The sequence below is a fragment of the Panicum virgatum genome, chromosome 3K (genome assembly GCF_016808335.1).
Source record: "Panicum virgatum strain AP13 chromosome 3K, P.virgatum_v5, whole genome shotgun sequence".
NCBI lineage: Eukaryota > Viridiplantae > Streptophyta > Magnoliopsida > Poales > Poaceae > Panicum > Panicum virgatum.
This window is the reverse complement of record NC_053138.1, coordinates 26,227,676-26,253,890: the sequence shown is the minus strand read 5'-3', so window position 1 is coordinate 26,253,890 and position 26,215 is coordinate 26,227,676. Positions and strand designations below refer to the sequence as shown.

Genomic DNA, 26,215 nt, shown 5'->3' with positions numbered 1-26,215 from the left:
ACATATAAACGTAAACCAACATATGTTGCGTGGTAAATAAGTGAGTGTATTGAGAGAGTGTTTTGTACCAAGTCGAAAGGTGGAAGAAGGTCCAGCGCCCGCATCGGGGTAGAATCCTACGCATAAAATGCGGATGTTAGCGTACGCTCGTGTCTTTCGTCATGACATGTAGAAACCGAAATACGAAACATAAACTAACCTGTGCATGAAACGAACCGGGTTGTCGAACGGACAACCCGACTCCCTATATTGTCGTGATAGTCCCTGGATCAGTAGCTATCACATGCAGAACACATTTCAATTACATATCACAGTCATACTTTGCGATAAAACACAACAAAGGTTTAATTAATACATAATCCAGCGGATTGAGGTACGAGATCATCTGGTACAAGCCCATTGGGCTAAAAGGGAACAACCAGAAAATGGAAGCGGTAACTAGACTTCTGGGGCATCCTTCATCTTGACATCTTCCTAAGTCATCGTCGTCCTAACTTGAGCGAAGCACGAGTCGTCCTAAGTCCTTCCTTCAAAGTCATCGTCGATCTTCGAGTTGGATCCTGCATCTACCAAACTATCCCCAAGGACGGGATAGGTTCACGTCACCATCAGTATGCAAGCTTTAAGTGGATGCATTATGGTATAAGAAATAGTAAACTGATAAGGCTAGGGTTTCCTATGCGTAGCATCAACAAAGTATAGCATCTGCCAAGTCACCTGACGCGAGCCATTCCGGCATCCCGGACTCCATTCCGGCATCCCGGACTCCCGGTCAACTCACACCTCCGAGACTCACCCAAGTCCCCGATAACCAAGTCGGTGCGAGAAATCCCTCTCCTCGCACCTCAGCTGCTATCCAAGCAGGAAAGTAAACTAGAGGGAGGTAGAAAAGTATCAAGTCACACTAACTAATGGAAGTAACAGAAGAGTAGGAATGTACATGACTGAGTACGCGGTTATACATATAGTTTTCACCCTGTAGGGGTTGTACACCTGTACCCACTCGAATCGCTGCCAGCCGGAGGCCATCCGACTGACATCGAGACACCGGTCTACTGAGAACAAGAACTAGCAGCCATGGCACCATCCTGCTTTCCCGGGTTTGGGCGCGTTCTCTCGCAAGAGGTCGCCCCAGGACTGTGAAGCCATCTAGAATAGGATTCCCATGAATCCCGCGGATCGGGGAACGTCAGGTCCACACCTGCTCCCCCTGCACCGATACTACATCCGCCTACAGGCTTGGCACCACGCTTACTAGCCTCAGACCGGATCCACCAGCATAGTGGATAAGTGGTGTGCACGCTCATAAAGTCCCACTAATCAAAGTTACACCAACCGGTTCCTTTTATGCCAGGGCGAGCATCTCCGTCCTCATGCGTATCCGCCACAGCGGTCCGCGACTGGCACCCATTACAGGTAAGGCCCACAAAACACCTCAAAAGTCCAACCGTGTCCAACGACACCTACATGCACCCGCAACAGGTGCTCGCAGGGTGTGCCCAACACACACCCCCAGCAAAGTCAACTTGCTCGCCCCCTGCTGAAAGCCCTAGTCAGCAACTCCTGATATGGTGGATCTCCACACACGCCAAGACTATCATATCACGAGGAAATCCCACACATACACATGCAAGCATATCAACCATTCAAACATGGTTTATATTAGGAGTTCAAGGAATAAGGGCACACAATTGGATATGCAGGTTCATCTCATAACAGTAATAAAGCGATAGCAGTTCTAGCAAGCAATGTCTCATAGGTAATCAAATCATAGATGGGCGTGAACCTGAGACTTCTCGTAGTCGTCCTAGGTCTTCAGAGTCTTCTCATTGTCCGGGATGTCCTCCTGGGTCCTCTGGGCGTTCGGGGCGCCGATCAGCTCCTCCTCGCTAAGGGCCTATTCGTAATTACGAATTACTAAGGGGGGCAAAGTGCAAAAGTGCACAAAAGTATCCAAATAAGATCCAAATCACACCAAAACCTACTCTAACGGGTAGATCATGATTTTAGAAAAATTATGAAACTGGTTTCATAATTTTCGGAGCTCCGGTTAATTTATTATCAATTTTTGAAGCCTAAATCTATTTCTGAAATTAACAAATGATTTTTGGAAAAAGAAAACACACAGTCAACGGTCTACGTCCAGGTCAGCGGGTCCACCAGTCAGTGGCCCCACCTGTCATCCTCACATTGAGGCTGATGCGTGGGACCCGCATGTCAGCTGGGCAAAAAGGAAAAAGAAAAAGAAGGTGGCTCGTTTTACAGGGCTGAAAGCGGAAAAGGCCGGCTCGGGTTGGCCCAAGAAGCGAGGCTCGGCTTCTCAGACCGGCTTGATCCACGGCTTGTCGGGCCGTCTCGGTTCGCTGGATCGGGCCATGGCCCATCGGCTCCCTCTCACTCTCTCTCTCTTACAGGCTGGGCCCGCGGGGCGGTTCAGCGCCTTCCACTGACAGGCGGGGCCCGCCCGTTAGTGAGGCGGCGAATCCAGTGTGGCAGGACCGGATCCGGTGCGGCTGCAGGGCTGTGTGGCCATGTGTGTGTTCGAGGCCAGCTGAGGGAGGCTGGGGTGCGTGGCGCACGCGACGTCGCGGTGTCCGCGCGCGGCGAGGGCTTGGCGAGGTGACGGCGAGGCAAGGCCGGGTACAGGCTCATGGAAGCGAGGCTAGGTTGTGGCCTTTCGGCCTCGACGACGAGCGGCGGAGGTTACAAGACGGCGAGCGGCGACACGCGCGCAGGCACTTGGCTTGCCAAGACCGCGCCGTGGCAGGGCCTGGTGCACGGCAAGGTGGTGGCTTCGGGCAAGGCCGGGCAGGTCAGGGTAGAGGCATCATGGTGTGCACGGCCACGGCCACTGTGAGGTTTGGGTTCAACGCGGGAAAGGTTCAAGATGCGGCGTTGTGGCCAGCGCGGCTCGTGTGCGTGCGCCCGCAGCGGCATGGTGTGGCGCCGGCGTGGTGAAGGTGCGGTGGCGAGGCTGCGGAGCCGCGCGGTTTTTGACGGCGAAGCTGTGCACGTGACACGTGCGCTCGGGAACCGGTGTTCTGGGTCTGCGGCTGCGATGGTCAGTCCCGGCGCGACAGTGGCAGGCAGTGGCATGGCCACGACGCGCCGGCGACGAGGTGGGGCAACAGCGGCAGGATTCGTTGCGGCAGAGGCGAAAGGCGAGGCCAACGCCTTGGCCTTGCGGCCGGCTTGGGTTCAGGTTTGTGGCAGGCAAGGAAAAGGGGCGGCCTTGTGGCTTGTGCAGTGCCCGTGCACGTTGAGGCATGCCCACGGTGCGGCGGAGCACCATGCCCCGGCGTGGTCCAAAGGAACGGGGGCAAGGAGAGCTCGGGGTTTCAACGGCGGCGCTCGGCTCCTGCAGAAGAAGGTGGGACGGGGCACCTGGGCTACTACGGAGGCTCATCGAAGGCGTACGGCGGCCGGACAGCAGAACAGAGGCGGAAAAAGGGCAGCGCAACGATGGCTCACCGGCGGCTCGTGGAGGAAGGGCTCGGTGCCGTGGCGAGGTGCGGCCGCGACGACTCGAAGCAGTGCCGTGCAGCGCTGCTTCGCCGACGGATTCGTACTGGGGCGCCGGCGTGGTGGAGGTCCGTGGCGATAGCGCGGCGTCGTGGCGCTCCTCCTCCTCGATTTCTCTCTTGGCGCAGTGGCGGTCGAGCTCCTTCCTCTTCTTCGCATGCGTGGTGCCGGAGGATCCTCCTTGCTTGGCGTGACGGCGGCGTCAAGCTCCTCCTTCCCTTCCTTGCTTCTCCTCCTGGCTTCTCCCCCTCTTCCTTGGCTTGGAGCGCATCCTCTGTTTCTCAATGGTGGCGGCGACGGCAGCCATTGGGGAGAAGAAGGAGGCATCTAGGGTTTGCAGCATCCGATTGGGGGGTTATATAGTGCCGGTGCTAGGGTTTGGAGAGGCTAGGGGCACAGGAACGGTGGTGATCTTCGGTGTCCGTGCCACGGACACGCGGCGGGATCAAGCGGCTCGGCGTCGGGGGCTCACGGCGCGGGGCGCGGGTGGTCAAGGTCGTAAAGGAAAAAGGTGGTAGGCGGGCTTCGCCTCCTTGTCACAGAGCGGCGGCGCGTCCACACGCGGGAGCGGTTGAGGTGAGCGCGGGGCAAGCGGCTGCATCCGCGAAAAGCAGAGGCGGAGCGAAGGAGAAAGGCGCACAACGTCGGCTGACATTGCTGGCCCGCTTGTCAGCAGCTCAAGGCAAGGGAAGGGGCGGCGGTGTGTGGCTTGGGCCATACTGGGCCGTGCGTCAGCGTGCGGTTCGGGCCGAGCAGGCCGGAGGGAGAGGGAGAGGTGGTTCTGGGCTGGGTTGGTCAGGGGGGTTTGTTAGCAGGGTTCCAGCCCAAGGCAGGTTAGGGGTTTTAGTTAGTATTTGCATTTGATTTGAATGGCTCAATTCAAATCAAATGCCACCCAAATTCAAACAAAAATATTCAAAGCCAAATTTAAACAAGGTAGATACGAATAAACTCCAACTCCAAATATAGCACACTAACATTTATATCCTTATATTTATTTTGCTTTTAATTTTCTAGGAATTCGAGATGGAAAGGGTGATCAGCCTTACATTATTTCTACCTAATTACACATGCACACAAAAAGTATTTGAAATTTCACATTTTTGCACTATATAACATTCCGTAAAAATACGGGATGTTACAGTGTAGGCAGGTATCTGTGGCCCCGGTACCATCCCTGGATACGGTCCGCCAACTGGTGGTGCCCCTCTAAACATTCCAGTATGGCCGAACGCAGTAGCTGGATCGTATCCTGTTTGTGATATTAGTAAATATGTAGCAACACTTGATCTAATTTTAAAGAGATATCTACGTTACCTGCAGTTGTGTAGTACTGAGACGTCGGCCGGTGCACGATCGCCGGACACGGGAACGACGACGAGGTCTGGGACGACCCGTGGCTGTCTTCATACTGCACACGACTTCCCAAGTTGTGCAGTACTGAATCCAACTGGTCACGCTGCCTCGACCATGTCTCTGTCTGCTCAAACTGGATCATTGGGGATCCGGCACGTAACCTCGTCAAGTAAGTCGAGCAGTCTGTCTCCATCATGTTGCAAAGGCGAAACTGCATCCATTGAGTAAAGGAACAGTTAGTAACACATAAATTATCTTATGAATATATATATATATACAAATATGATCAAGAGACTCACCGCGCCAGCTAGTGCATCCACGTGGTGCCGGGCATAACCATCCTGAGGCCTCGCCTGGTGTGCCTGCGGGTGCGTGTCAACATAAATCAGACGAGCCCGAGTCCGGGGTAAGTACCAGGTGAGATAAGCCCTAAAGGAGCTGTCTGTGTGTGGTCCTGTTGGATGGACCAAGTGCTCGTCTGCCTGTTCCCATTGCTCCACCCACGGCTGCATCTTGGTGAGCCAATCAGCAGAGCACGGCAAGCCACTCCTTGACAACCTACAAAAGTAGACCACGAAGAATTGTTACATTCGACACGAATGTATGAGCCAAGTTCATTCATAATTAACTGTGGTCCTGGCGACTCACACGCTCCAACGCGGTGGGCACCGGAAACTCCTTGCGCTGCCCAAACTGTCTCCTGACTCTCCAGGGGCAATATGCCTCAACCGCGATGTCGTAAACCAGGACGGCTGTAGTAAGCCACAGGCTCGCATTCACGGAGCAGTGCGAAGACAGACCTGCTGGTGCACGGGTAGCCACAGCCTCTGGGCTGTAAGGCTCCCAGACAACGTCCTCGGGCTTCAGCATGTCGAGCTCCGAAACAAACTCAGGATATGCGCGTCTAACCAGCGCATGCGCCCAGGACCTCTGCAGTCCGAATAAGTAAAATTAAAAGTGCGCTAATGCATCATGTAACAATGAATAACAAAATTAGATTTGTTGCGAATGTACCTGACGCCAGATCCAGAGAATTCCCATAGTGGGCCTGTCGTCCTCCTCGTCGCCGTACATGGCCTCGTGGTAAGGCTCGTGGCTGACGATGGGCCGACCAATGGCTAGCCTCTCATACGACCAAAGTTGCAGCAGTAGTGGGCACCCCGCCAGGATAGCGTTCCCATGTGTCTTCCTGCAGCCGTCGCAGAGTCCACGATAAGTGGCTGCAAGTACCGCCCCACCCCAGCTGTAGGGCGGTACGTCCTCGTCCCCATCCGCAATCTCCCGTGCATACGGAAGGAGAATCCTATCGACCGAGTTGCCATGAGTGTTGTTGAACATGATGTAACCAAACAACCAAAGCAAGTACGCCTCCAGCGATCTGGTCACACTGTACTCGTCGGCATCCGTAGGCAACAGTGTAGGCTGCATAAACAATTAAGATTAATGGTTTCAACTGACAATGCAACATGTGAATTGTAACAATTAAATTTAAATATGCAATGAATACGTACTGTAAACTGTAGGAACTAGGTCTTCGAAGGACCTGCTGCTCGCGGGTGCGGGTTGATCGGACCTGCTTCTTCCACGCGGTCAACCAGGGCAAAACGGGCCTCTAGGTCATCCTTTCACGAGGCCGCCACCACACGCGGACCTACAGCCTCCCCGGCGATAGGGAGGCCGAGGAGGTAGGCCATGTCCTGCAGCGTAGGAGTCATCTCCCCACACTGGAGGTGGAACGTGTGTGTCTCCGGCCTCCATCTGTCAACGAGCGCCGTCAGGAGGGATCGGTCGAGCTGAACAAGCCCACCCTCGACAAGACGACCCAGAGTCAGTAGACCGGACTCACGTAACCTGCAATAAACAAAATTGTCGAAACAAAGGAATACCGACGAGTACATAAGTAATAAACAATAATATTTCATTACATACCTGTCAACCCAATCGTGGTGTATAGAGATCGCCTCCCCAGGTGGACGAGGACATAGCACCTCTAGGGCTCGGTGCTCAACTGCTGCAAAGAAAGACCTGTGGCTTGAGTCGATAACTGGGTCTAGCAAAGAGTCCATCTCCGTACCTACATTCAAAAATATATGAGAACACATAGGTACATATATGTTCCATACAAACTGGATGCACGATATTTATACATTACAGATAGGTTCGATACAAACTGGACGCACGATTACTACATATTACAGATTTGTTCCATACAAACTGGACGCACGATATTTATACATTACAGATAGGTTCGATACAAACTGGACGCACGATATTTATACATTACAGATAGGTTCCATACAAACTGGACACACGATATTTATACATTACAGATAGGTTCGATACAAACTCCACGCACGATTAGTATATAGATACAAACTGCACACTGGTGGATCATGACACCGAGTGCCTTCCACGAGCAATTCTCGCCGATGGTCGTCTGAACGTAGGAAGTGCTCCATCTCTGGGATTTCCGGAAGGACCGACGTCAGCAGCGTCGTGAAGTGCATTCTGAGGACACTTCTTGTAGTTGTGACCCAATGCTCCACATTGGCTGCAACGCTTTTGTGCCTTGCTTGCTTCGGACTCGTCCATACCATTCCGAATACGACGTGTTTGACGGCGGCCTTTGCCTTTCTTAGTGGCTGGATCAGGAATAAACATCTTATCCTCATTATCCAGAATGAAAGATCCCACTATTCCAATCCCGTATACCTCATATCCCCAGGTGGATACAGCTGCTTCCTTGCTGAAGTAAGGTGAAACAAATACTCCTGGCTACAACCCAGACTCTGCACATGCCGCAATGAGATGCGAGGATGGCAAATGCAATAACTTAGGCTTCATGCAGGAGCAGAAGGCTTTGCCATCTACTGTAATCAAACTCTCCTGTACCACCCTATCTCTACGGATACCATGACCAGTTCTATCCTTGCATAGAACCTCAAATCTATGCTCCATTGTACCTGTCGATATGACACGGTGTAGTTTGTTCTTTTCTATCTTCTGTTGCATATATTGTGTCACTCTTGTGCAAAACTGAATTTGGGGGTTGCTGATGTTTATGCTTGCAGCCATGTAACGCTCTCTGAAATACTTCATGCACCCATACATGATGAACTCAACAATTCCCACAAGAGGAAAGGCACGACAACGCCGCATAACCATATTGAAACACTCTGCATGGTTCGTTGTCTGAATACCATACCGCATTCCGTTAGTATCATAAAGGAATGACAATTTCTCCTTAGGTGCACCTCGAATCCAGTGTGAAAATTGCTTCTCAATTGAATTCCTAGCCTCTGCAGCCTGACTCGTGCTGGTTCCTGATGCCCTTACCTTCACTTGCTCTGCAGTCAACTGATCAAGCATCTGCCATAAAGCATTGAATTTTCTCATTTGATTTTGGATGCACAACCTCTTAAACATGTTCTTAAGATCCTTGTTCTTGAAGTGGTCATAGAAGTTTGCACCCATATGCCTAATGCACCACCTGTTGTGGACATGGGGCCATAATGGAGGCGTTGTCGCAGTTCCGCGTTGCAATTTCATTATTGATTGTAGCAGACCTGCATGCCTATCACTAATAAGGCACACATCTGGACGTGCAGCAACAACATGAACCTTCACTCGTTCAAAGAACCAACACCAATTGTCTAAGTTCTCATTCTCAACAAATGCAAATGCAAGCGGAAGTATTTGGTTGTTGAAACCTACCCCGATTGCGGTGAGTATCTGACCTTTATATCTTCCAGTCAGAAATATGTCATCAATGCAGATCACCGGAAGACAACACTAAAATGCCCTAACACAGGCACCTAGGCAAAAGAAGGCTCGTTGCAGAATGCTTTGCCCCCTAGTCACGGCTGGTACGAGGTATGTGTCATAAAAGCTTCCAAGATTTCTAGCAGCAACCTGGGATAACATACGAGGTAGGTTATCATATGATTCCTCGTTTGTGCCGAACCGCATTTCGAACACCTTTTGTTTAGCCCGCCATGCCTTCAAATAACTAATGGTGTACTGGTAAGTCTGCTCAATGTGTCGAACAATCATTTTTGGCTCATAATTTAGGTTGTCCATAATCAACCCATATATTTGCTTTGCAACAAAGTCGCATGATATATTGCGATGCGAGGGCTGAACTTCTGATAGCAAACAAGTGTGCTCTGTCACAATGGAATATTTCCAGTTCGACTTCCATTTTCCCTTGAATGCATGTACTCGCCATGGACATCCATCATTCACACATTTCACCTCATATTCTTTACTGCCAGACTTCACGACTCTAAATTCTCGCTTCAATGATATTGCCAATAGCCTCACAGCATCTTTTACGGTTTCAATGTTTGGATATGTTGCACCTTGCACTACCTCATTCCCTCTGTACTCCCACTCCTGATTTCGTACGTCTTCTACGACATGATTGCCAAAACCATGCTCCTTCCACTCTTTTGGCAATGAGTACTGCTCGTCATCAGATGAGCCCTCATATTCTTCCATCTCCATTGCGGCTTGGTCTTCTGCCTCCATCTCGTCCAAGATGCTATGTATCCTCTCTCCCTCATCAGTAAGGCCCTGTGGTCCGATGTTTTGGTTCTCTATCTCTTCTGACTCATCTTGCTAAACATAGTTGGTCTCTCTTCGAATACTTGGAGTTGCTTGATCTACACCATGTCGGATTTCATTTTGTGTCTTCTCCCGAGTTTGAACAAGAATGGCCAGAGGCCACCCACGCTCTAGAGCTGCTTGCATGTACTTCTGCCAGTCATCAGTACTGTGTATCATCATCAATTTCCATAAATCACTTTCTACTTTCCAATTAACAAGAGAATGGATGGTCATCACATGTGTCTCCGGATCAACACAGAACCCACGCTACAACCACTTATATATGGAACCAAAACTCCTCTCCAGAGGTTTATCTATGGCGCTGGATGTGCACTTAAAGGCAGAAAGGTCTACTCCATTTGGCCCATACAAAACATTGTAGTCACCAAAAAATACTTGAAACTACATCTTGCTCGACATATCTGTATATCACAGAATACTTATCGAGTTATACTCTTTACTTCACTGCCTTATTCAATAATCCGTAAAAATTAAGTATGGATTTCAACTACAACATTTAAGTATTCATAACTACGTGATGACACTCAAATTCTATACTACATATGCGAAATTCTATTTTAAATCGTAATTAATTTATAAACACGTCTCTAATAATACTGCAATTGTAATAATAAACGTGTAGTCTTAATTTCCTAAACTAATAATAAACGCATATCCTTAAACTCGTACTTAAATTGGTTCTACTATAGCACTAATTAAATTTAATTACTCTACAATATCAATGGAAAAATACATAAGTTAAATATAATTACCAGCAGATCACATGTGCGCAATTCAGCAGGGCTTCGCCGCTTCTCTTTTCCTCACCACTCTCTTTTTTTTCTGGATTTTTGGTGGAATTTTTGTGCTCAAATGATGAGGAAATGAGGGCGGGGGGTTTATATAGAGGGGGACCCTGTCGCTCGAGGGGGGGACAGTCCCCTGTCGCCCGTTGGGGGGGCGACCGCACCCCCCGCGCGCCGCGCTCAACGAGGCCTTATCGCCCGAGGGGGGGCGACAAGCCCCCCTGTCGCCCTTTTGGGGGGCGCCCCCTGCCGCCGAGCCCCGCGCCGCGTTGATCGAGGACCGATTTGCAAATATTTTTTTTTAAAAAAAGGCCTGTCGCGGGGCGACAAGGGTCTATTTTTGGAATTTCTTATAACGACCATATATTTTTGAATTTTTTTTAAATATAAAAATTAAAAAAGGCCGGAAGTTGCTTTTTGGGCCTGTGCGACCCAAGCACGGCCCCGTTTGGTTGCGCGTTGTAAAAATTTTGAAAAGGCATCTTTCTACATTTGAAGTACTAAATATAGACTAATCACAAAAGGGTTTATAGAACTCGTCTGTAAATCGCGAGACGAATCTAATGAGCCTAATTAATTCGTCATTAGAGGTTGTTTACTGTAGCATTACTGTAGCAATTTAGCGCTTGATTGCAGCCTAATTAGGTTCATTAGATTCGTCTCGCCATTTACAGACAACAGTCGTAATGCGTTTTTTATTTCGTCTAGATTTAAGTCTCCATGCAGGTGCCGAAATTTTTTTTTGTAATTTTGAATTATGGAACTGAACACGGCGGACCCCGCCGCCGCCCTAACCCCTGTCATCCGCCGCACGGCCTTTGCCCCATCCACGATTTTCCCCAATGCTGGCCGCCGCGCGCCGCCGCATCCTCCCCCTCCCGGTCGGGGCCCTCGCCGCCGCCTTCTCCTCCCCCGCAGCCGCCGCCGACCCCGCGGTCTCCCACCTGATCTCCCGCTGCGGCCTCTCCCCCGCAACCGCGGCTCGCGCGGCGCCCTTCATCCGCCTCGCCTCCCCGGGCGCCGCCGAGCAGGTGGACGCCGTCCTCGCGCTCCTCCGCCGCTACGGCTTTTCGGATGCCGACATCTCGGCCACCGTCCGCAAGTTCCCCGTCGCGCTCGTCTCCGACCCGGCCAAGACGCTGCAACCCAAGCTCGTCTTCCTGGTCTCCGTCGGCGTCTCCGCGCCGCTGCTGCCGCGCCTCATCGCGCTGAGCCCTATCCTCCTCCACCGCAGCGTCAAGGACCACCTGGCCCCGCTGTTCTCGGCCCTCCGCGAGGTGCTTGGCGGCTCCGACGACCGCGTCGTCACCGCGCTCCGCCAGATGCCGTTCATCGCCCGCTGCCAACCGAAGGCCAGCCTCCTCCGCGCGGTGCCTCTCCTCCGCGACGTCCACGGCCTGTCCGCCGACCAGGTAGCAAGCCTCGTCGCTCTCCAGCCCGCCGTCATCATGCAGAGCCCCGACCGCATCAACGAGATCGTCGACGCGGCCAGACGCGTCGGCGTTGAGCCCGGGAGCCCCATGTTCGTGTACGTCTTCGCCATCTTCACCAAGATGAAGCCCGCCACGCTGGAGAGCAAGGTCGCACTGTTGCGGCGCCTCGGCTTCGACGACGGCAGCGTCACTCAGATGATCCGGCGGTACCCGGCCGCGTTGGCGATCTCGGAGAAGAAGATCTCGGAGACCGTCGGGTTCCTGACCGGCAAGGCGGGGGTGAGCCTGGAGGAGATCGTGCCGTATCCGACCATGCTCGTGCGGAGCCTGGCCGCCCACTCCCGGAGGTGCGCCGTGTTTGCCGTGCTGAGGAGGGCGGGGAAGCGGTCAGGGCAGTACCGGCTGCCCGTGGCGCTCGTGTCCTCTGAGAAGCGGTTCCTTAAGGTGCACGTGCTGCCGCACGCCGACGAGCTCCCCGATGTGCTCCGGGCAATGAAAGGCGAGATCCCGTTCGAGGGATTCGATGGGCCCAAGGAGGAACCAAAGCCGGCAAGCAAGAAGAAGATTAGCGCGTGACGCATCGGCGGCCGTGTTAGCCTGTTGATTGCTGTTGACTGTTGGTTCTTGGTAGGATTTGCTAAGGTTTAGCAGTGTTCTGATTTCTGAAGATTTTGCATTGGGGATCAAAGGTTTGCCAAGGAGAAGAATGGTGATGCCACCAGCTTGTTTATTTTGAGATGCAAACATTCAAGAAATTAGTGGTATTATTCGGTTACAGTCTTATGGTAAATGTTTGCAGTTCAGGTTCAGCCATTAGGATGTTCACTAATCACTAAATCAATGCAGAGTTGAGATTTATTGATAGGGTATGTTCAAAAAAGAAACGGAAAGAAATATACTTGTTCTTGTTCAGTTAAATGGATGTGTCGTTGGTTGAAATGACTTGGCTCCTGATTTGCTGAGCTTTCTCCAGACTTGTAATCTGGAATACATAGGTTCGGGTGGCTAATCTGCATCATTAGTACCCAGGTCAAATTATGAAATCTTCCAAGCTGATCTCCATCAGCGCACCGCAGTACTACCAACTGTCTAGAAAAGTCAAAATGATTAATAATTTGGAACGGAGGGAGAGGGAACGAGGGAGTACTGGTGATGGCTTACCCATAGACCATAGTTATCAGCCCCTGCGTTCCAGCGGCGGGAACGTTGTCCCCGTACGTCATGTATAAATCCATCGCAAGTGTTATACTACGTTTTTCTCGATTCCGTCGTTCTGAAATTTGGTGAAAATATGTGGAGTAAGATTTCTCTAGCAATATGAAAAAACACCTAATTATGGAACGTAAAATTGAGGATTATTACCGCTTCGTAAGAAAACATGAGTCTTTCCATGAGATGGGTCGACCTAGCTCGCGGAGGCTGTCAGCTCTGCCGACCGCAACCGACGACGCATGGGGCCTGTGTGCAGCCAGCTGTGCTAAGCGTTCGATTCGGCGGCCCCGTTTGGTTTGTACGTGCTGGTTCTTAGCATGAATTTTTTATACATGAAGTATTAAACAAATTTTATTTGCAAAACTCTTTTAGAAATGGATGTAATTTTCTCGACGAATCTAATGACGACAATTAATTAATAATTAGCTACAGTGATGCTACAGTAACCATCCTCTAATCTCGCGGTCAAAAACTTCATTACATTCTTTATAGTTTCTAGCACAGAGGTTGTGAAATTAGTTTTAAAAAATACTCTTATTTAATATCTCTAATTAATAGTCAAAGTTGCTAGCATAACACAAACCAAACAAAGCCGTTGTCCAGTGCAGTTTGTTTTCGAGCTGTTTGGTATGGCCGTTGACGATGTGTGCAGCGTAGGTACGTTTCTGGCGAAATTAAGCTCCATGAAAGGGGAGAGATAAAGCTTAGCCGAGTAGCAGGGCGGAGAGGATGATGGGCTTCCTGAAACTACGAAGCGTCGATCAGGACCGCGTATTGGCAGCAGGCCGGCCTTTGGGCCATCTGATTTTGCAGCCAAACAACCTGAATCTATACCTGATGATTTAGCTTTGGTTAGCCAATAGTTCTTATGCTAGAGGATCCAGTTGTTGGCGCTAATTCATGGCGCCTCACGCGCTTGTTGAGCACCACCTTGTGCACTGATCACAGTAGTTTAGTCGTGGACTTGTGGAGCCATGTCTACAATCATCACAGTGGGCGTACAGCGCCAACACGACTGGTGGACCAACATAACAGTTGGGAAGTGTGGAAGGGGGAACTCCAGAACCTTCCTTTCGCCGTTGGGAATGAACCACGAGACTCCTTTTCGAGGAGATAAGGCCAGTTTCAGTGGGAATTTTATGGGCACAGATATCTAGATTGAAAACTAGATAATCATGCCAGATGAGTTTCATGGTGATGAAACTCTCCTTACATCCCATTAAACTCTATCATTCTCTCTCCTTGCTATGTCAATAAAATTGATGGTATTTAATGCCATGAAACTCTCTATAAAACTCCCACTGAGACTGGCCTAATAAATGACGCGGCAACTTGGATTTCAGCAGGCGCAAAAGATCTAGCGTCTTGTTAGCTCAAGATTAGTGCTTGCTCTTTTATCGGCTAGCGGTGTTGTAATCTTCTCCTTTGTCAATGATGAAATACTCATACCTCCTTAATCATTCCATGTATACGATCATTGTATATCCTTCTATATTCCATGATGTTTGCTGTTAATTTGCTCATATCTCCTTTTAATTTATTTTGTTTCCTGAAGATTTGTCTTGTGAGAACATATATGGGCCCAAGATTTCTTTTGAATTTTGACACACAAAAATGCACAGAATTTGTCGCGTGTGAAACAAACTGCCGTCCCTTCATTCCGAAGCGGAAGCACGCGCGCCGCGCCCAACGGCCCAAGGGCAAACCCGTCGTCCAAATTCCAACCCGGCAGCCAGCGCCCACCCTTTCAAAATTCAAATTTGAAAAGGCTAGCAACGGGCTCCGTGGCAACCGAACCGCCGACGGCTGAGATCTCGCGGCGCAAGTCCTTGGAGGGAAACGGGAAACCCAGGCGCCGTTGGATCCGTGACCTAGCCCCTACCGGCGCTATAAAACAGGCGCCCCCATTTCCCCTCCCCTCCCCGTGAACAAACCCACGCGCTCTCCTCCCGAGTCCTCCCCGATCGCAACCTCTCTTCCCCCCTCCCCCACAGTTAGCCCGATCCGATCGCTTTCCACCGCAAGGTAATGCTGCAATCGAACCCTCGTTCCCAAATTTCTTCGGATCCCTGATTTTTTTCCTGGATTTTGTCGGTTCCATTTTGGGCTGTGTTCGCTTCGCTTTGGGGGGATTTTGGGGGGAAATTTAACCTTGGATTTCCCCCGGTCCTCTTCTTCGCGCGTTGATCGCTGCGGCGTTTGCAGGTCCGAGGAAGATGAGGGAGATCCTGCACATCCAGGGCGGGCAGTGCGGGAACCAGATCGGCTCCCAGTTCTGGGAGGTGGTGTGCGACGAGCACGGCATCGACCCGACGGGGCGCTACGTGGGGACGTCGGACCTGCAGTTGGAGCGCGCCAACGTCTACTACAACGAGGCGTCGTGCGGCCGCTACGTGCCGCGCGCCGTGCTCATGGACCTGGAGCCCGGCACCATGGACGCCGTCCGCACGGGGCCCTACGGCCAGATCTTCCGCCCCGACAACTTCGTCTTCGGCCAGTCCGGCGCCGGCAACAACTGGGCCAAGGGCCACTACACCGAGGGCACGGAGCTCATCGACTCCGTCCTCGACGTCGTCCGCAAGGAGGCCGAGAACTGCGATTGCCTCCAAGGTATCCATCCCTTCTCTTCCGAATCCCCATCATCCCGTGGATTCTCTGAATTTCTGACGCGCTGTCTGTCTCACTCTATCTGGGCGGCGTGCTGCCAGGTTTCCAAGTCTGCCACTCGCTGGGCGGAGGCACGGGCTCCGGCATGGGCACCCTGCTCATCTCCAAGATCAGGGAGGAGTTCCCGGACCGGATGATGCTGACCTTCTCCGTGTTCCCGTCCCCCAAAGTGTCGGACACGGTGGTCGAGCCCTACAACGCCACGCTCTCCGTCCACCAGCTCGTGGAGAACGCCGACGAGTGCATGGTGCTGGACAACGAGGCGCTTTACGACATCTGCTTCCGCACACTGAAGCTGACCACTCCTAGCTGTAAGCTGATCTGCTCCACTAAGTTTTACTGCCTCGCCTGCTGATATTTACGGTTTGACTACCTTGCCTGGTTATAATTAAATTATATGACTGTTGAATAATGAGCTCTGCAATGTATTTCCTGTGCTTTCAATTATGGTCCAATTTATTGTCATCATCTTGGTCATGCCTTGCGATTAAAATGAATGAAATCTTTGGTGTCATACTAGTGTCATTTGCTTTTGGTGATTGGAACCTACAGCCAGAAAATGCTGTTAGGATTGTAGAACCCGGTCCTGAATTATGTTGGGTGCTGAACTACTGGTCTTGGTAGGAAACCAGATTAGTGTTGAAATGTTGCATATAATTATGTTGGTTATTGTGAACAGCTTATCATTCCCTATATTATGTTACCTATATTTTTAGTTGTCTAATTTGTAAATGTGGCAGTTCGAAATCATTTGAAAACTAATCTATCGGGTGCTTAACTGATGAACCACATGCATATGAGCAGTGGCTATCAGCCTGAAAAATAAGCCTTTATGCAGCTTCAGGCGCAATCATGCAATTGTTTAGAATGTCAAGCTTCTTTTTCCTAGAATTTTACCATGCTCTGCTTATAATTTGTTTTGCTGGAATCAAACCTATCATGGTCATATCATTACTATACTTTTCTTTTGTTTATCTATTATGTTAATATGCTTGAACTTGTACTCCTTTGCTGTTCCGTACGTACTGACGTGAACATTGGTTTTGTCGGCAGTTGGTGATTTGAATCATCTGATCAGTGCCACCATGAGTGGTGTCACCTGCTGCCTCCGCTTCCCAGGGCAGCTGAACTCCGACCTCCGCAAGCTTGCTGTCAACCTGATCCCCTTCCCGCGCCTGCACTTCTTCATGGTGGGCTTCGCGCCACTCACCTCGCGTGGCTCCCAGCAGTACCGCTCCCTCACCGTCCCCGAGCTGACCCAGCAAATATGGGACTCCAAGAACATGATGTGCGCTGCAGACCCACGCCACGGCCGCTATCTTACTGCCTCCGCCATGTTCCGGGGCAAGATGAGCACCAAGGAGGTGGACGAGCAGATGATAAATGTGCAGAACAAGAGCTCGTCCTACTTCGTGGAATGGATCCCTAACAACGTCAAGTCAAGCGTGTGCGACATCCCTCCGCGTGGCCTCTCCATGTCCTCAACATTTGTTGGCAACTCCACCTCGATCCAGGAGATGTTCCGGCGGGTGAGCGAGCAGTTCACAGCCATGTTCAGGAGGAAGGCCTTCTTGCACTGGTACACTGGTGAGGGCATGGACGAGATGGAGTTTACCGAGGCGGAGTGCAACATGAACGACCTTGGCCTTGTTTGGTTAGGCAAGAAATCTAGCACGCACACTTCCCGAAAAAAAATCTCGCATGCATGAAGCACTAAATGAAGTCTATTTGCAAAACATTTTTAGGGATGAGTGTAACTTTTCGCGACGAATCTAATAACTGTAATTAATCGATGATTTGCTACAGTGATGCTGCAGTAACCATCCTCTAATCGCGCGGTCAAAGGTCTCGTTAGATTTTTTATGGTCACTAGCGCAGGGGTTCTGAAGTTGGTTTTGTAAATTGACTTTGTTTGATACCGTAATTAGTAGTCAAATATTACTATTCATAGCGCTAGGAAGCATCCAAACAAAGCCCTTGTCTCCGAGTACCAGCAGTACCAGGATGCGACCGTCGACGACAACGACCAGGGCGAGGATGAGGAGGCTGCAGCGGAGTGAGGCCCGCCTGCTGCCATCAACTGGCCGCCCGTTTATCCTTGATCTACTAGTACGCAGTTTCTCTTGCATGATGCTCCTATCTTTGGTGCATTGTTTGAACTCTAGGGATTATGTCGCGTGGCCCGCAGACAAGGCAAGATATCTTGTTGCCGTTTGCACTATTCGATTGGAACTCTAATGCTTAAGTGAGATGCTGGTTCTGAATGTTCGTTTTTTTACAGTAATTGATTTAGTTTGCCCGTTCAATCTATTGGCTAATCCAGTAGAACAAAATCGGCAATGTCCATGTTGAATAACGAGTGCTTCAACCAGCATATGGGACAATTGCCGTTCATTTTTGAATTGAAAATATACCTTTTTCATGCGAGTAAAGACCATATCAACCACTGTACTACAAACTGAATCTGATCAATAATTGAGGCATGTTGTTTCTCTAGGCCATGTAGAGGAAAAACAAGTGCTCATCAAATTAGTCACAACGGCGAAAATGCATGACAACAGTGAAGGCACAGTTTTACCATCTTTGTTTATCGACTCATGTCGCCACATATTGCATAATATGTTTACCATCCTGAACAGCAAGTCATGTAAAATCTAGTGCCCCACTCAACTAATTCTCAAACTATCTGATCAAAATCTCAAACTGTAGAGTCCACTGAGTTTGCAATGACTTAGGCCCATGGTCTTTTTTTTTGGCTAGGCTTGCTGTCGAATGGTCCGGCGGCCCACCTTTGAAACAGATGACAAATCTATATACTACTAGCACCGTTCCAAAATTGTATGTCATTCCAATTTTTTGGAGAGTCAAAACATTTCAATTTTGACCAAATTTATATATAATAAAGTACTAAAATTTATGATGCCAAATAAATATCATTAGATTTTTCATTAAGTATACTTTCATTGTATGTCTATTTGGTGCTATAAATCTTCATAATCTTTTCTATACATTTGCTCAACATAAAAAAGTTTGACTCTCCAACAAAGTTGGAAAGACTTACAATTTGATACGGAGGGAATAAAATAAAAGTAAAAGTTGAAACATTTGAATCTATAGGATAGATGCCCGTGCGTTGCTACGAGTATTATCCGCTCCAACAGTCATTTGCTGGCTCCGGATCCATATATATTTCATTGTACTATATTATTTTTCGGTTCACTTCACCGGCCTGACCGCTTTTCCAAGCCGGTCCATCAATCTCCCCTTCAAAATTTTGGTCTAAAGGTACTGTATGGGTTGTTTCTCTTCAATCTACTTATCTAGGCCATAGATTTAAAATCCCTCTGGTAGAACAGCTCCTGCAATGTCATAGAACCTGTCCCTAGAAGTTCATTCAACTTTGTTGGGTATTTTGGACGAATCCACAACCTAGGGTTAGACTGTCTGCCCAGTAGAACCCTAAGTCGTGATTTTGTGCAAAATGTTCAATACACTTTACCCCTAGATAGTTCCAGATCTCATTTGAAATTTTCATGTTCAAACTCTTGCTGTTAGATTGTGATTGGGTCTATTGTCTCTGTTCTGGGGTGACCGGTCTGACCGGTTACGTTGCCCAGACCGGTCTATCCGGTATACCTAGAGCATACCCAATTGTTTCAATTTTTGTCTCTATTATTCTTCATCCCAAGCGAATCAATTCCTGTGGTTTTATATCACTTCTATCTATCCTTTGAACCCAGGAGCTGCAGTAAGATGACTAGTTAGCATGAGAGAAAAACTAAACGACATTTTGATGTCCCTAGCGGTGATCAAGATGAGGGTGGTTCAAGTACTCCCAATGTGGTCAGTGGCAGAGAATTGAGGCCTAGAGGGCACCAGAGAGCAACAGCAGCTGATGTCATAGAACATGATATATAGTGACAATACATCTGATGATGATGATGTTGAGGATGAATCTTACAGGATTGAGCGGAGACATGGAAAGGGCCTAGCTCAGGAGGAAAGTGAAGAAGAAGAGGGTGATGAGTAAGGGTGATGGCAATGATGAGAACACAGGTTGTGCTGCTGTACCTATTGTCTTTCGACCCAGATATGCCTATGGCACAGCCCCAACAAATTACTTTGGGGATGGGATAACTGGGACCGTTAAGAGGCTTAGGGGAGAGGACCCTTACAGTGAGCCTAGAACTGCCAAAGATCTTATGTTTTGGACTCTTTTTCAGCAGGATTTCTATACTACAATTATTATGAAAAGTCCAAGATCACTCATGAAACACAATATGTGGACTGGAGTTATATGCAAAGGAAGAACAATGCCATATTTGATGAAGTCATGGCTGCATGTGAGGAGAAAAGGATCAAGCACCTTATGGGTTTCAGGCATAGATGGAACAAAAAAAATATTGCTCAGTTTTATACCACAATTTTCTTTGGACACCACAATGGTGAAAGAGCAATGTTCTGGATGATAGAGGAACAGAAATATCAGATTACTTTTCCAGAGTTTGTTGCTCTTTTCCATCTAGGAGATGCTGATATTGACTACCCCAAGCTCCGTGATAGTGGTGTTCTTGAGCCAAAGAAAATGCATCTCATGTATCCTAAGAACCTGAGAGGGAATTGGGGGAAGGTGCAGGGTCTCTACACTTACTATGGGATCCTAAATAGATTGTTTAGGAAGACTCTGACCCCTAGAGATGGAAACACCTTTGATGTGACTCTATTCCAGAGAAATTTGATGGCAGGTATGAGACCAAGGGCCCCTCAATTTAGTGTTGAGGATTTTATTTAGCAAGAAATCAAGCTTCTCTCATAGAATCCCCAGAAAATCTGCAGCTATAGTCCTTATATCATGTATATGATCTGAAAAATAATTGGAATAGAATTTCCAAAAGATGTGAAGCACAAGCCTTTGAAGCCTCCTGTGAACAGAACACCTAGGCTACCATCACCTCTAGTAGCTGAAGATGAAGAGGTAGAAATTCAGGATGAGTGAGATCAGCCACAACATTCCCCTGCTACCCAGGCTGAAACCGGTCGGACCGGTTCCCTTGACCGGTCACACCTGAGGCAGCCCAGTCACAGGCACAACACCTCCTCTCCAATCAAGAAGCTCATCAATCTATTTGTTGGGATGTGTAAAAGCCAAAGGGACATTGAGTTGGAGCAGCAGAGGCAGTGGAGGGCTAGCAAGAAAGAGAGAGATTCAATCAAGAGGATGCACAGTGTAATGAACATTCAACCGTCTTGCTCACCCATCTCTGCTTCACCTCCTGAGACAGAGATTCCATCTGTGGAGGATAGGGTTTAGGGCTATATGGACTCCGGATACTTTGAGCAGTTTTTCAACATCTTTTATCCAGATGTTAGTGGCTCATCTTATGCTCCTCCTCCTCCACCACCAGATTTTTATGGAGCTAGAGCATCATCAGCAGCTCCACCATTTTATCCGTCACACTTTGGCAGCAGCAGCTTTGGGATAGCAGCATCCTCGATGATGGCACCTTTGCATGGTTTTCAGTCAGAGCCTAGACATCCTTCCGCAAGAGATATAGCAGCTGGCAAAATATCTGATGCACTCTTCGCACCATCTCCTGGTATGTCTAACATAGCACTAGACATAGATCCAACTTCTCTTGAAATCACTACTCTACCTGAAAATGCTTATGTGATTTCAAATCTTTGGTTAGATATTCACGAGTGGAATGGTCAACCTCCTCTAGGTGGAAATGGCAATGGAAATGGAGATGGCCAGTGAAGCACGACAGAATCTTCTTCTCCCAGGTCCTTTATGGTGATAGATGACAAACGGAGAGAACACTGGATTAAAACTTTGGGAAGAAAAGAAGAGAAAATAGAGTAGCAGATTTCAGAGTTTGAGCTTTTAGTTTAGCCAGACCGGTCTGATCGGTCTGATTCTAAATCTATCTATTCGTGGACTTGAGGTTATTTAATGGGTGCTATTGTGTGTAATAGAAATTTTTATGTTATCTAAGTGAATTTGTTTTAGTATGATGCATGAATGGATGATGTAATGTATTTTGGCTGTCTGTCAGGGGGAGACCGGTCTCCTGAACTGGTCTGACCGGTAACCTGCTGACAGAGCATCTTTTTCTTCATGTTGAAGTGAATTATCTTTTCATATGCATCACGTGTATCTTTTGTAGGCACATATGCACTTTTTACACCCTATGAATTTTGAGATATAGGGAGAGCTCCTATTTGTTTTAAATATGTGCAAATGACATTTGAGGCCTTGTTTGTTGAATTCGATTCAAAGCACATATTTAGGAGGAGATCATGATATACCTGAGAATTTAAAAGATTTTATTTGATTCATTTGTAAGCTTTAATCAAGGTTGTCATCAATCACAAAAAGCGGGAGATTGAAAGTGCATCTAGGCCCCTAATGAATTTTGGTGAATTGAATGAAAACTTAATTAAAGAACTAATATTTTTGTTTCAGATATCATTAGCAGGAGTTTATTTGTATATCATTTTGTATATTGGCCCATGTATAAAGGAATCAAATAAAAGGGAAATAATTATTGAAAATCAAGCATATTGTGAAGGAAAACAAGAAACAAGTGTTCATGCAATATTATCAATTGGTTTCGATTCACGGCTTGGCACATGTGAGCTATAAATTGTTGAGAGTATAATTGCAAGGCTTCATGGAGTCAAAATGTATTAACATATGCTTATGAGTAACCAAGATGACTAGTACGAGGGACTAAACAACCTTTGGTGAAGCGATGGCTTAATATGTGTGAATTGCTAGGGTGAAGTGGTTAGTATCCGTGGGGTTTTCGAAGTATCATATCTAAGCCTTGTTGGGAAAAGCAATGCAATGCGTCAAAATACTTTATTGAAGTGACTTGAGGTTCCAAGGACATATTTGCAAATTAGTTGGGAAATCTAAGTCACTAGCTCAAGTATGGATTTGCTCAAGAGAAGGTTGTGCAGTGTTGAAATCCCATGTTTGACAAAGTGAAAGTATGGCAGAGCTGAAGTAATTCAAGGCTCAAGTAGTTGAATTGTGTTTTATATTTAATTTTGAGTATAGGTATGTCGTACTATTAAGAGGGATACAACATTGATGGTTTGACTCGGTCAAAAGTGCTCATAGGTCACCCAAGTGTGGATCCTGAGAGAAAACCCCTATGAACTAACTTTGGGATACTTGGTTGATCAAGCCTCAACTTGGTGGACCAAGTGTAGCTCGTTTAACTTGGGTTTGGGGTCCTCTGGCCTTGACCGGGTGTCCGAACTTTAGCCCGGAGTATCCGAACCTAAGCCCGGAGTATCCGGGCTGCGGGATCGGGTGTTCGAACTTTTGTTCGGAGTATCCGGACCGGTACCCAGAGTATCCGAGTGTCCTATCCAACGGCTAGTTTTGGCTAGGCCGATCTGATCGGTTTGGAGGACTGGTCTGACAGGTCTGTACTGACAGCTCAATGGCTAGTTTTTAGAAGTGGGATATTTATACCCCTCAGCCCCCTCTTGCGTGGGCAGCTGGTTCCCTGGCTATTCTTGAGCTTCCTAAAGCTTTTCTTTGACCAGCGAGCTCTCCCCAACACTCTTTGTGAGTTGTGCTAACTAGATTTGATATCTTTAGTTGTGTTGAGAGATTGAGTGTGTGAGCACCCTTTATGAGCTTTATGAGATATGCATTTTGAGCTGCAGTGAGCAACCATAGCTTGACCACTCTTGAATCCGTCAAAGCTTTCAACTTTGCATTTGTTACTCTTGGAGATGAGCCTCCTAGACGGATAGGCATCGCCGGCTAGCTCCCGACCATGTGGTGAGCAGCAGCAAGTCTATGCGGACGTGATCTTGCCCACTTGGTGGAAAAGATCAAGATAGTGAAGCAAGAAAGTGGTTCAAAGAGACCCAACTCAAGAGATCGAGTTGAAAGAGACTTACACCCAACGAGTTCCTCTATAACACCCCAGGCCACCGGTTTCTGGAATGCCACAAAACCTTCCAACCAAAGGTTGAATCCAGCAAGAGAACTCAGTAGCAACTTAAAACTAAAGCATCACGGAAGCAGATAAAATAATTATTTAAACAAGAAGTACAGCGTAGCACGTTAAGACAAAGAAATTAAAACAACTGGAAACAAGACTAGAGATGTGCTGCTACTCCCCAACTGGAAACAACTGGAAGGAGTAGAGCAATGGTGAGATTTTGAAATCTCAGCTAGCAATTTATTTTGACAAGTTATTTAGATCATACGTAGGTTAAGCATCAACAAAACTTAAGGTTTACTTCTCATATATAAATACTCCAACCTTCAAATCAACAATAACATATAATGTTCAGACAACATTCATGAACACAAAGGAATGCAAATGCCATGACTTCTTTTACATCGCACACCTCCTCGGGCAACGCACGATGTGTACCGGTACTATCGCAACCATAGGATCGCGATCTGCTTCAAATGCATATAAATGCAAATGCACATGACATGATGCATTGACAAATATTATCAACTCTTTACTTCATCATCATTCTCATGTGAGAAAACAACATAGGACAATTATTTGAAAAGATTTAACATAGATAAGTCCACCATGTTTAGATCAGCCACAGCTATGAATTAAAGTTCAGGTGAGGAAAATAACAAGCCAAAACAGTAGCAAATCAATGCTACAATTACTTTGCCTCCGATCAAAGGTGACAACCACTTCAAGTGCGATCTGGAGCACTGCCACCTGTTTTGATAAAATAAACCTCAATTCACCAACTCAAACAAATATATAAGAGCAATGGGTAAATCATTCCTACGCCCCAAACCCTCAAACCAAAATGCAAGGTCAAAACAATTCATCTCACAATCATTCAAAAAGAGCAGCAATGCTTCTTTACTTTGTATTTTTTAACATACAACAACAACCATAGAAAATGAATACAGTTTAAAGATGTACAGAAAGAGACATAAAACTTATTTTCATAACTAAAATATAAATTATAAAGTTAAGGTAGCCTAAACCTTAACTGAACATCACAGACATTTTTCTGACAGCAAAACAGGATGTGCCAGCAAAAAAAATCATATCTGCAGCTCTACAGATGGTAAAATTACAAACCATATACCTCTGGAAAGCTTGTAACATAAGGTAACGCACTACCTTAATTTTTGTAGCAAATGTCTGAAGAAAGGATGCCTAAAACCAGCAAGAACTGAATACTGCCAGAACAACAATGCCATTACCAAATGCTATCTTGTGATTTCTATATCTCCAAAACTACTGCTCCAAAATTTATCAACTACCCCTCAGAGGAAAGATAGAGGAATAATCTACAACTATTTCAACTATCACCAAGAGAAAATCGGCCATCAAGGTAGTCTAAAACTGAATAGATCTAAAACTATTCTGAACATTGACAGAAATCGACAGCCATAAGAAAAAGGCCATATCTACTAGATTACTAGGCCTAAAATTGCAATTCTTGATCTCAAAGAAACATTATGATGTCCTCTGCATCAGTATGAGTTTTCCATGAATTTAGCCTGCCTAAACCAAAGGGAAACATCGGGACAAAGAAAACTACACACATTGGAAAATTCCTGGGTGCCCTGAAAACGATCAATTCAACAATCCCTAGTGCAACCTCTCCTCTAAAAGACATCCATCCTAGGCTAAAACCAGCAAAGGACTTGTAATTCGCATATCTTACAGGGGAGAAGGGTCTCACCTAAGGTTTTGGCCTGAAGAATCACGAAGAGATAGCGGGCACAAGATGAACTAGTACATCTTCAACCCCTTCTCCTTGATCCATTTTTTGCTGGTTCTTCTAGTACTGTCTTCCTCCTCCTCCTCCTTGTCCCATGACAGAAGCAACATTGAAATTTAGATGGGCCAAAAACCATAGACAAGGAGAGGGAAAAAAAACTCACCAGCAGGAAGGCACCGGCGCTGCTCGACCTAACCACCCCCTCTATTCCTCACCAACGATCACTCTCCCTATCTGTCTCTCTATGATCAGCAAAAGGAGGGGCAACAATTGAGTCTGGTAGGATGCGCTAGGTCTGGGGATGATGAGAAAAAAAGTGGGGCTGAGGGAGAGGAACGCACGGGATCAGGGGAGGAGAAACCTCGGGGCCCTAAAGGGTGTTTAGGGCATCTCCAAGAGTTTTCTATTCTAATTCTCTATCTCCTAACAATAGTTCTCCATCTTTGTTTTTTTGACAAAAAGAGAAAAACCTTCTCCAATAGTTCTCTATTCTAATTCTCTATCTCCTAAGTCCTAACAATTGACATATTGCCCATCTTTGTGCCTAAAGATGCACACTCCTCCGTGACTCCCGATCGGCTTCTCGCGGACGATTTTTCGTCGCGGCCTCTTCTCCCCGCCCTTCCTCACGCCGCGCGGGAACCTCCTTCGCGCCATTGCTGTCGAGGAAAGCCGGCCGCCGCTGCCATAGGTAACCATAGATCCCATTTATCTTCTAGGTTTTATTTATCCGGTAGTAGGGTTTTGCATGTTGCTGTGCTGCGCCTGGCGGAGGGCCTGCGCCCTGCACCGCCGCGTTGGCGGAGGCATGCGGCATGCCATCCTGCTGCCCTGGCGGAGGCCTGCCGCACTGCAGTGCTGCGCCTG

The 26,215-nt window shown here is 47.8% G+C and overlaps 2 protein-coding genes and 1 long non-coding RNA gene across 4 annotated transcripts; 2 read left to right on the top strand and 1 right to left on the bottom strand.

Annotated features, from left to right (window-relative positions):
* Positions 1-11,086: 11,086 nt before the first annotated feature.
* Positions 11,087-12,589, top strand: LOC120698686. Its single transcript, XM_039982403.1, has one exon. It carries the CDS (start codon positions 11,135-11,137, stop codon positions 12,299-12,301), a length of 1,167 nt encoding a protein of 388 aa, XP_039838337.1. The 5' UTR covers positions 11,087-11,134; the 3' UTR covers positions 12,302-12,589.
* Positions 12,590-14,865: 2,276 nt separating this feature from the next.
* Positions 14,866-17,868, top strand: LOC120698685 (tubulin beta-2 chain-like). Of its 2 annotated transcripts, none has more exons than XM_039982401.1 (4): positions 14,866-14,962; positions 15,143-15,547; positions 15,646-15,915; positions 16,658-17,411. In XM_039982401.1, the coding sequence occupies exons 2-4, from the start codon at positions 15,154-15,156 to the stop codon at positions 17,311-17,313; spliced, it is 1,320 nt and encodes a 439-aa protein (XP_039838335.1). In that variant the 5' UTR covers positions 14,866-14,962; positions 15,143-15,153; the 3' UTR covers positions 17,314-17,411. The 2 variants fall into 2 exon arrangements, with proteins under 2 accessions (XP_039838335.1, XP_039838336.1); XM_039982402.1 differs by adding an exon at positions 17,579-17,868 and having other exon boundaries at positions 14,873-15,547; positions 16,658-17,248.
* A 6,123-nt stretch (positions 17,869-23,991) lies between these two features.
* Positions 23,992-25,652, bottom strand: LOC120698687. Its single transcript, XR_005684984.1, has 3 exons — positions 25,512-25,652; positions 25,310-25,431; positions 23,992-24,324 (listed from the first exon to the last, which is right to left on the bottom strand). It is a non-coding gene; the product is annotated as an uncharacterized LOC120698687 (long non-coding RNA).
* Between the last annotated feature and the right edge of the window lie 563 nt (positions 25,653-26,215).

Bases quoted from the DNA above. Each gene is read 5' to 3' on its own strand.
- LOC120698686 (XM_039982403.1), top strand. From the start codon at position 11,135: ATGCTGGCCGCCGCGCGCCGCCGCATCCTCCCCCTCCCGGTCGGGGCC.
- LOC120698685 (XM_039982402.1), top strand. From the start codon at position 15,154: ATGAGGGAGATCCTGCACATCCAGGGCGGGCAGTGCGGGAACCAGATC. The intron at 15,548-15,645 runs GTATCCATCCCT...GCGTGCTGCCAG, and splicing joins GAACTGCGATTGCCTCCAAG to GTTTCCAAGTCTGCCACTCG. The intron at 15,916-16,657 runs GTAAGCTGATCT...TTTTGTCGGCAG, and splicing joins GAAGCTGACCACTCCTAGCT to TTGGTGATTTGAATCATCTG.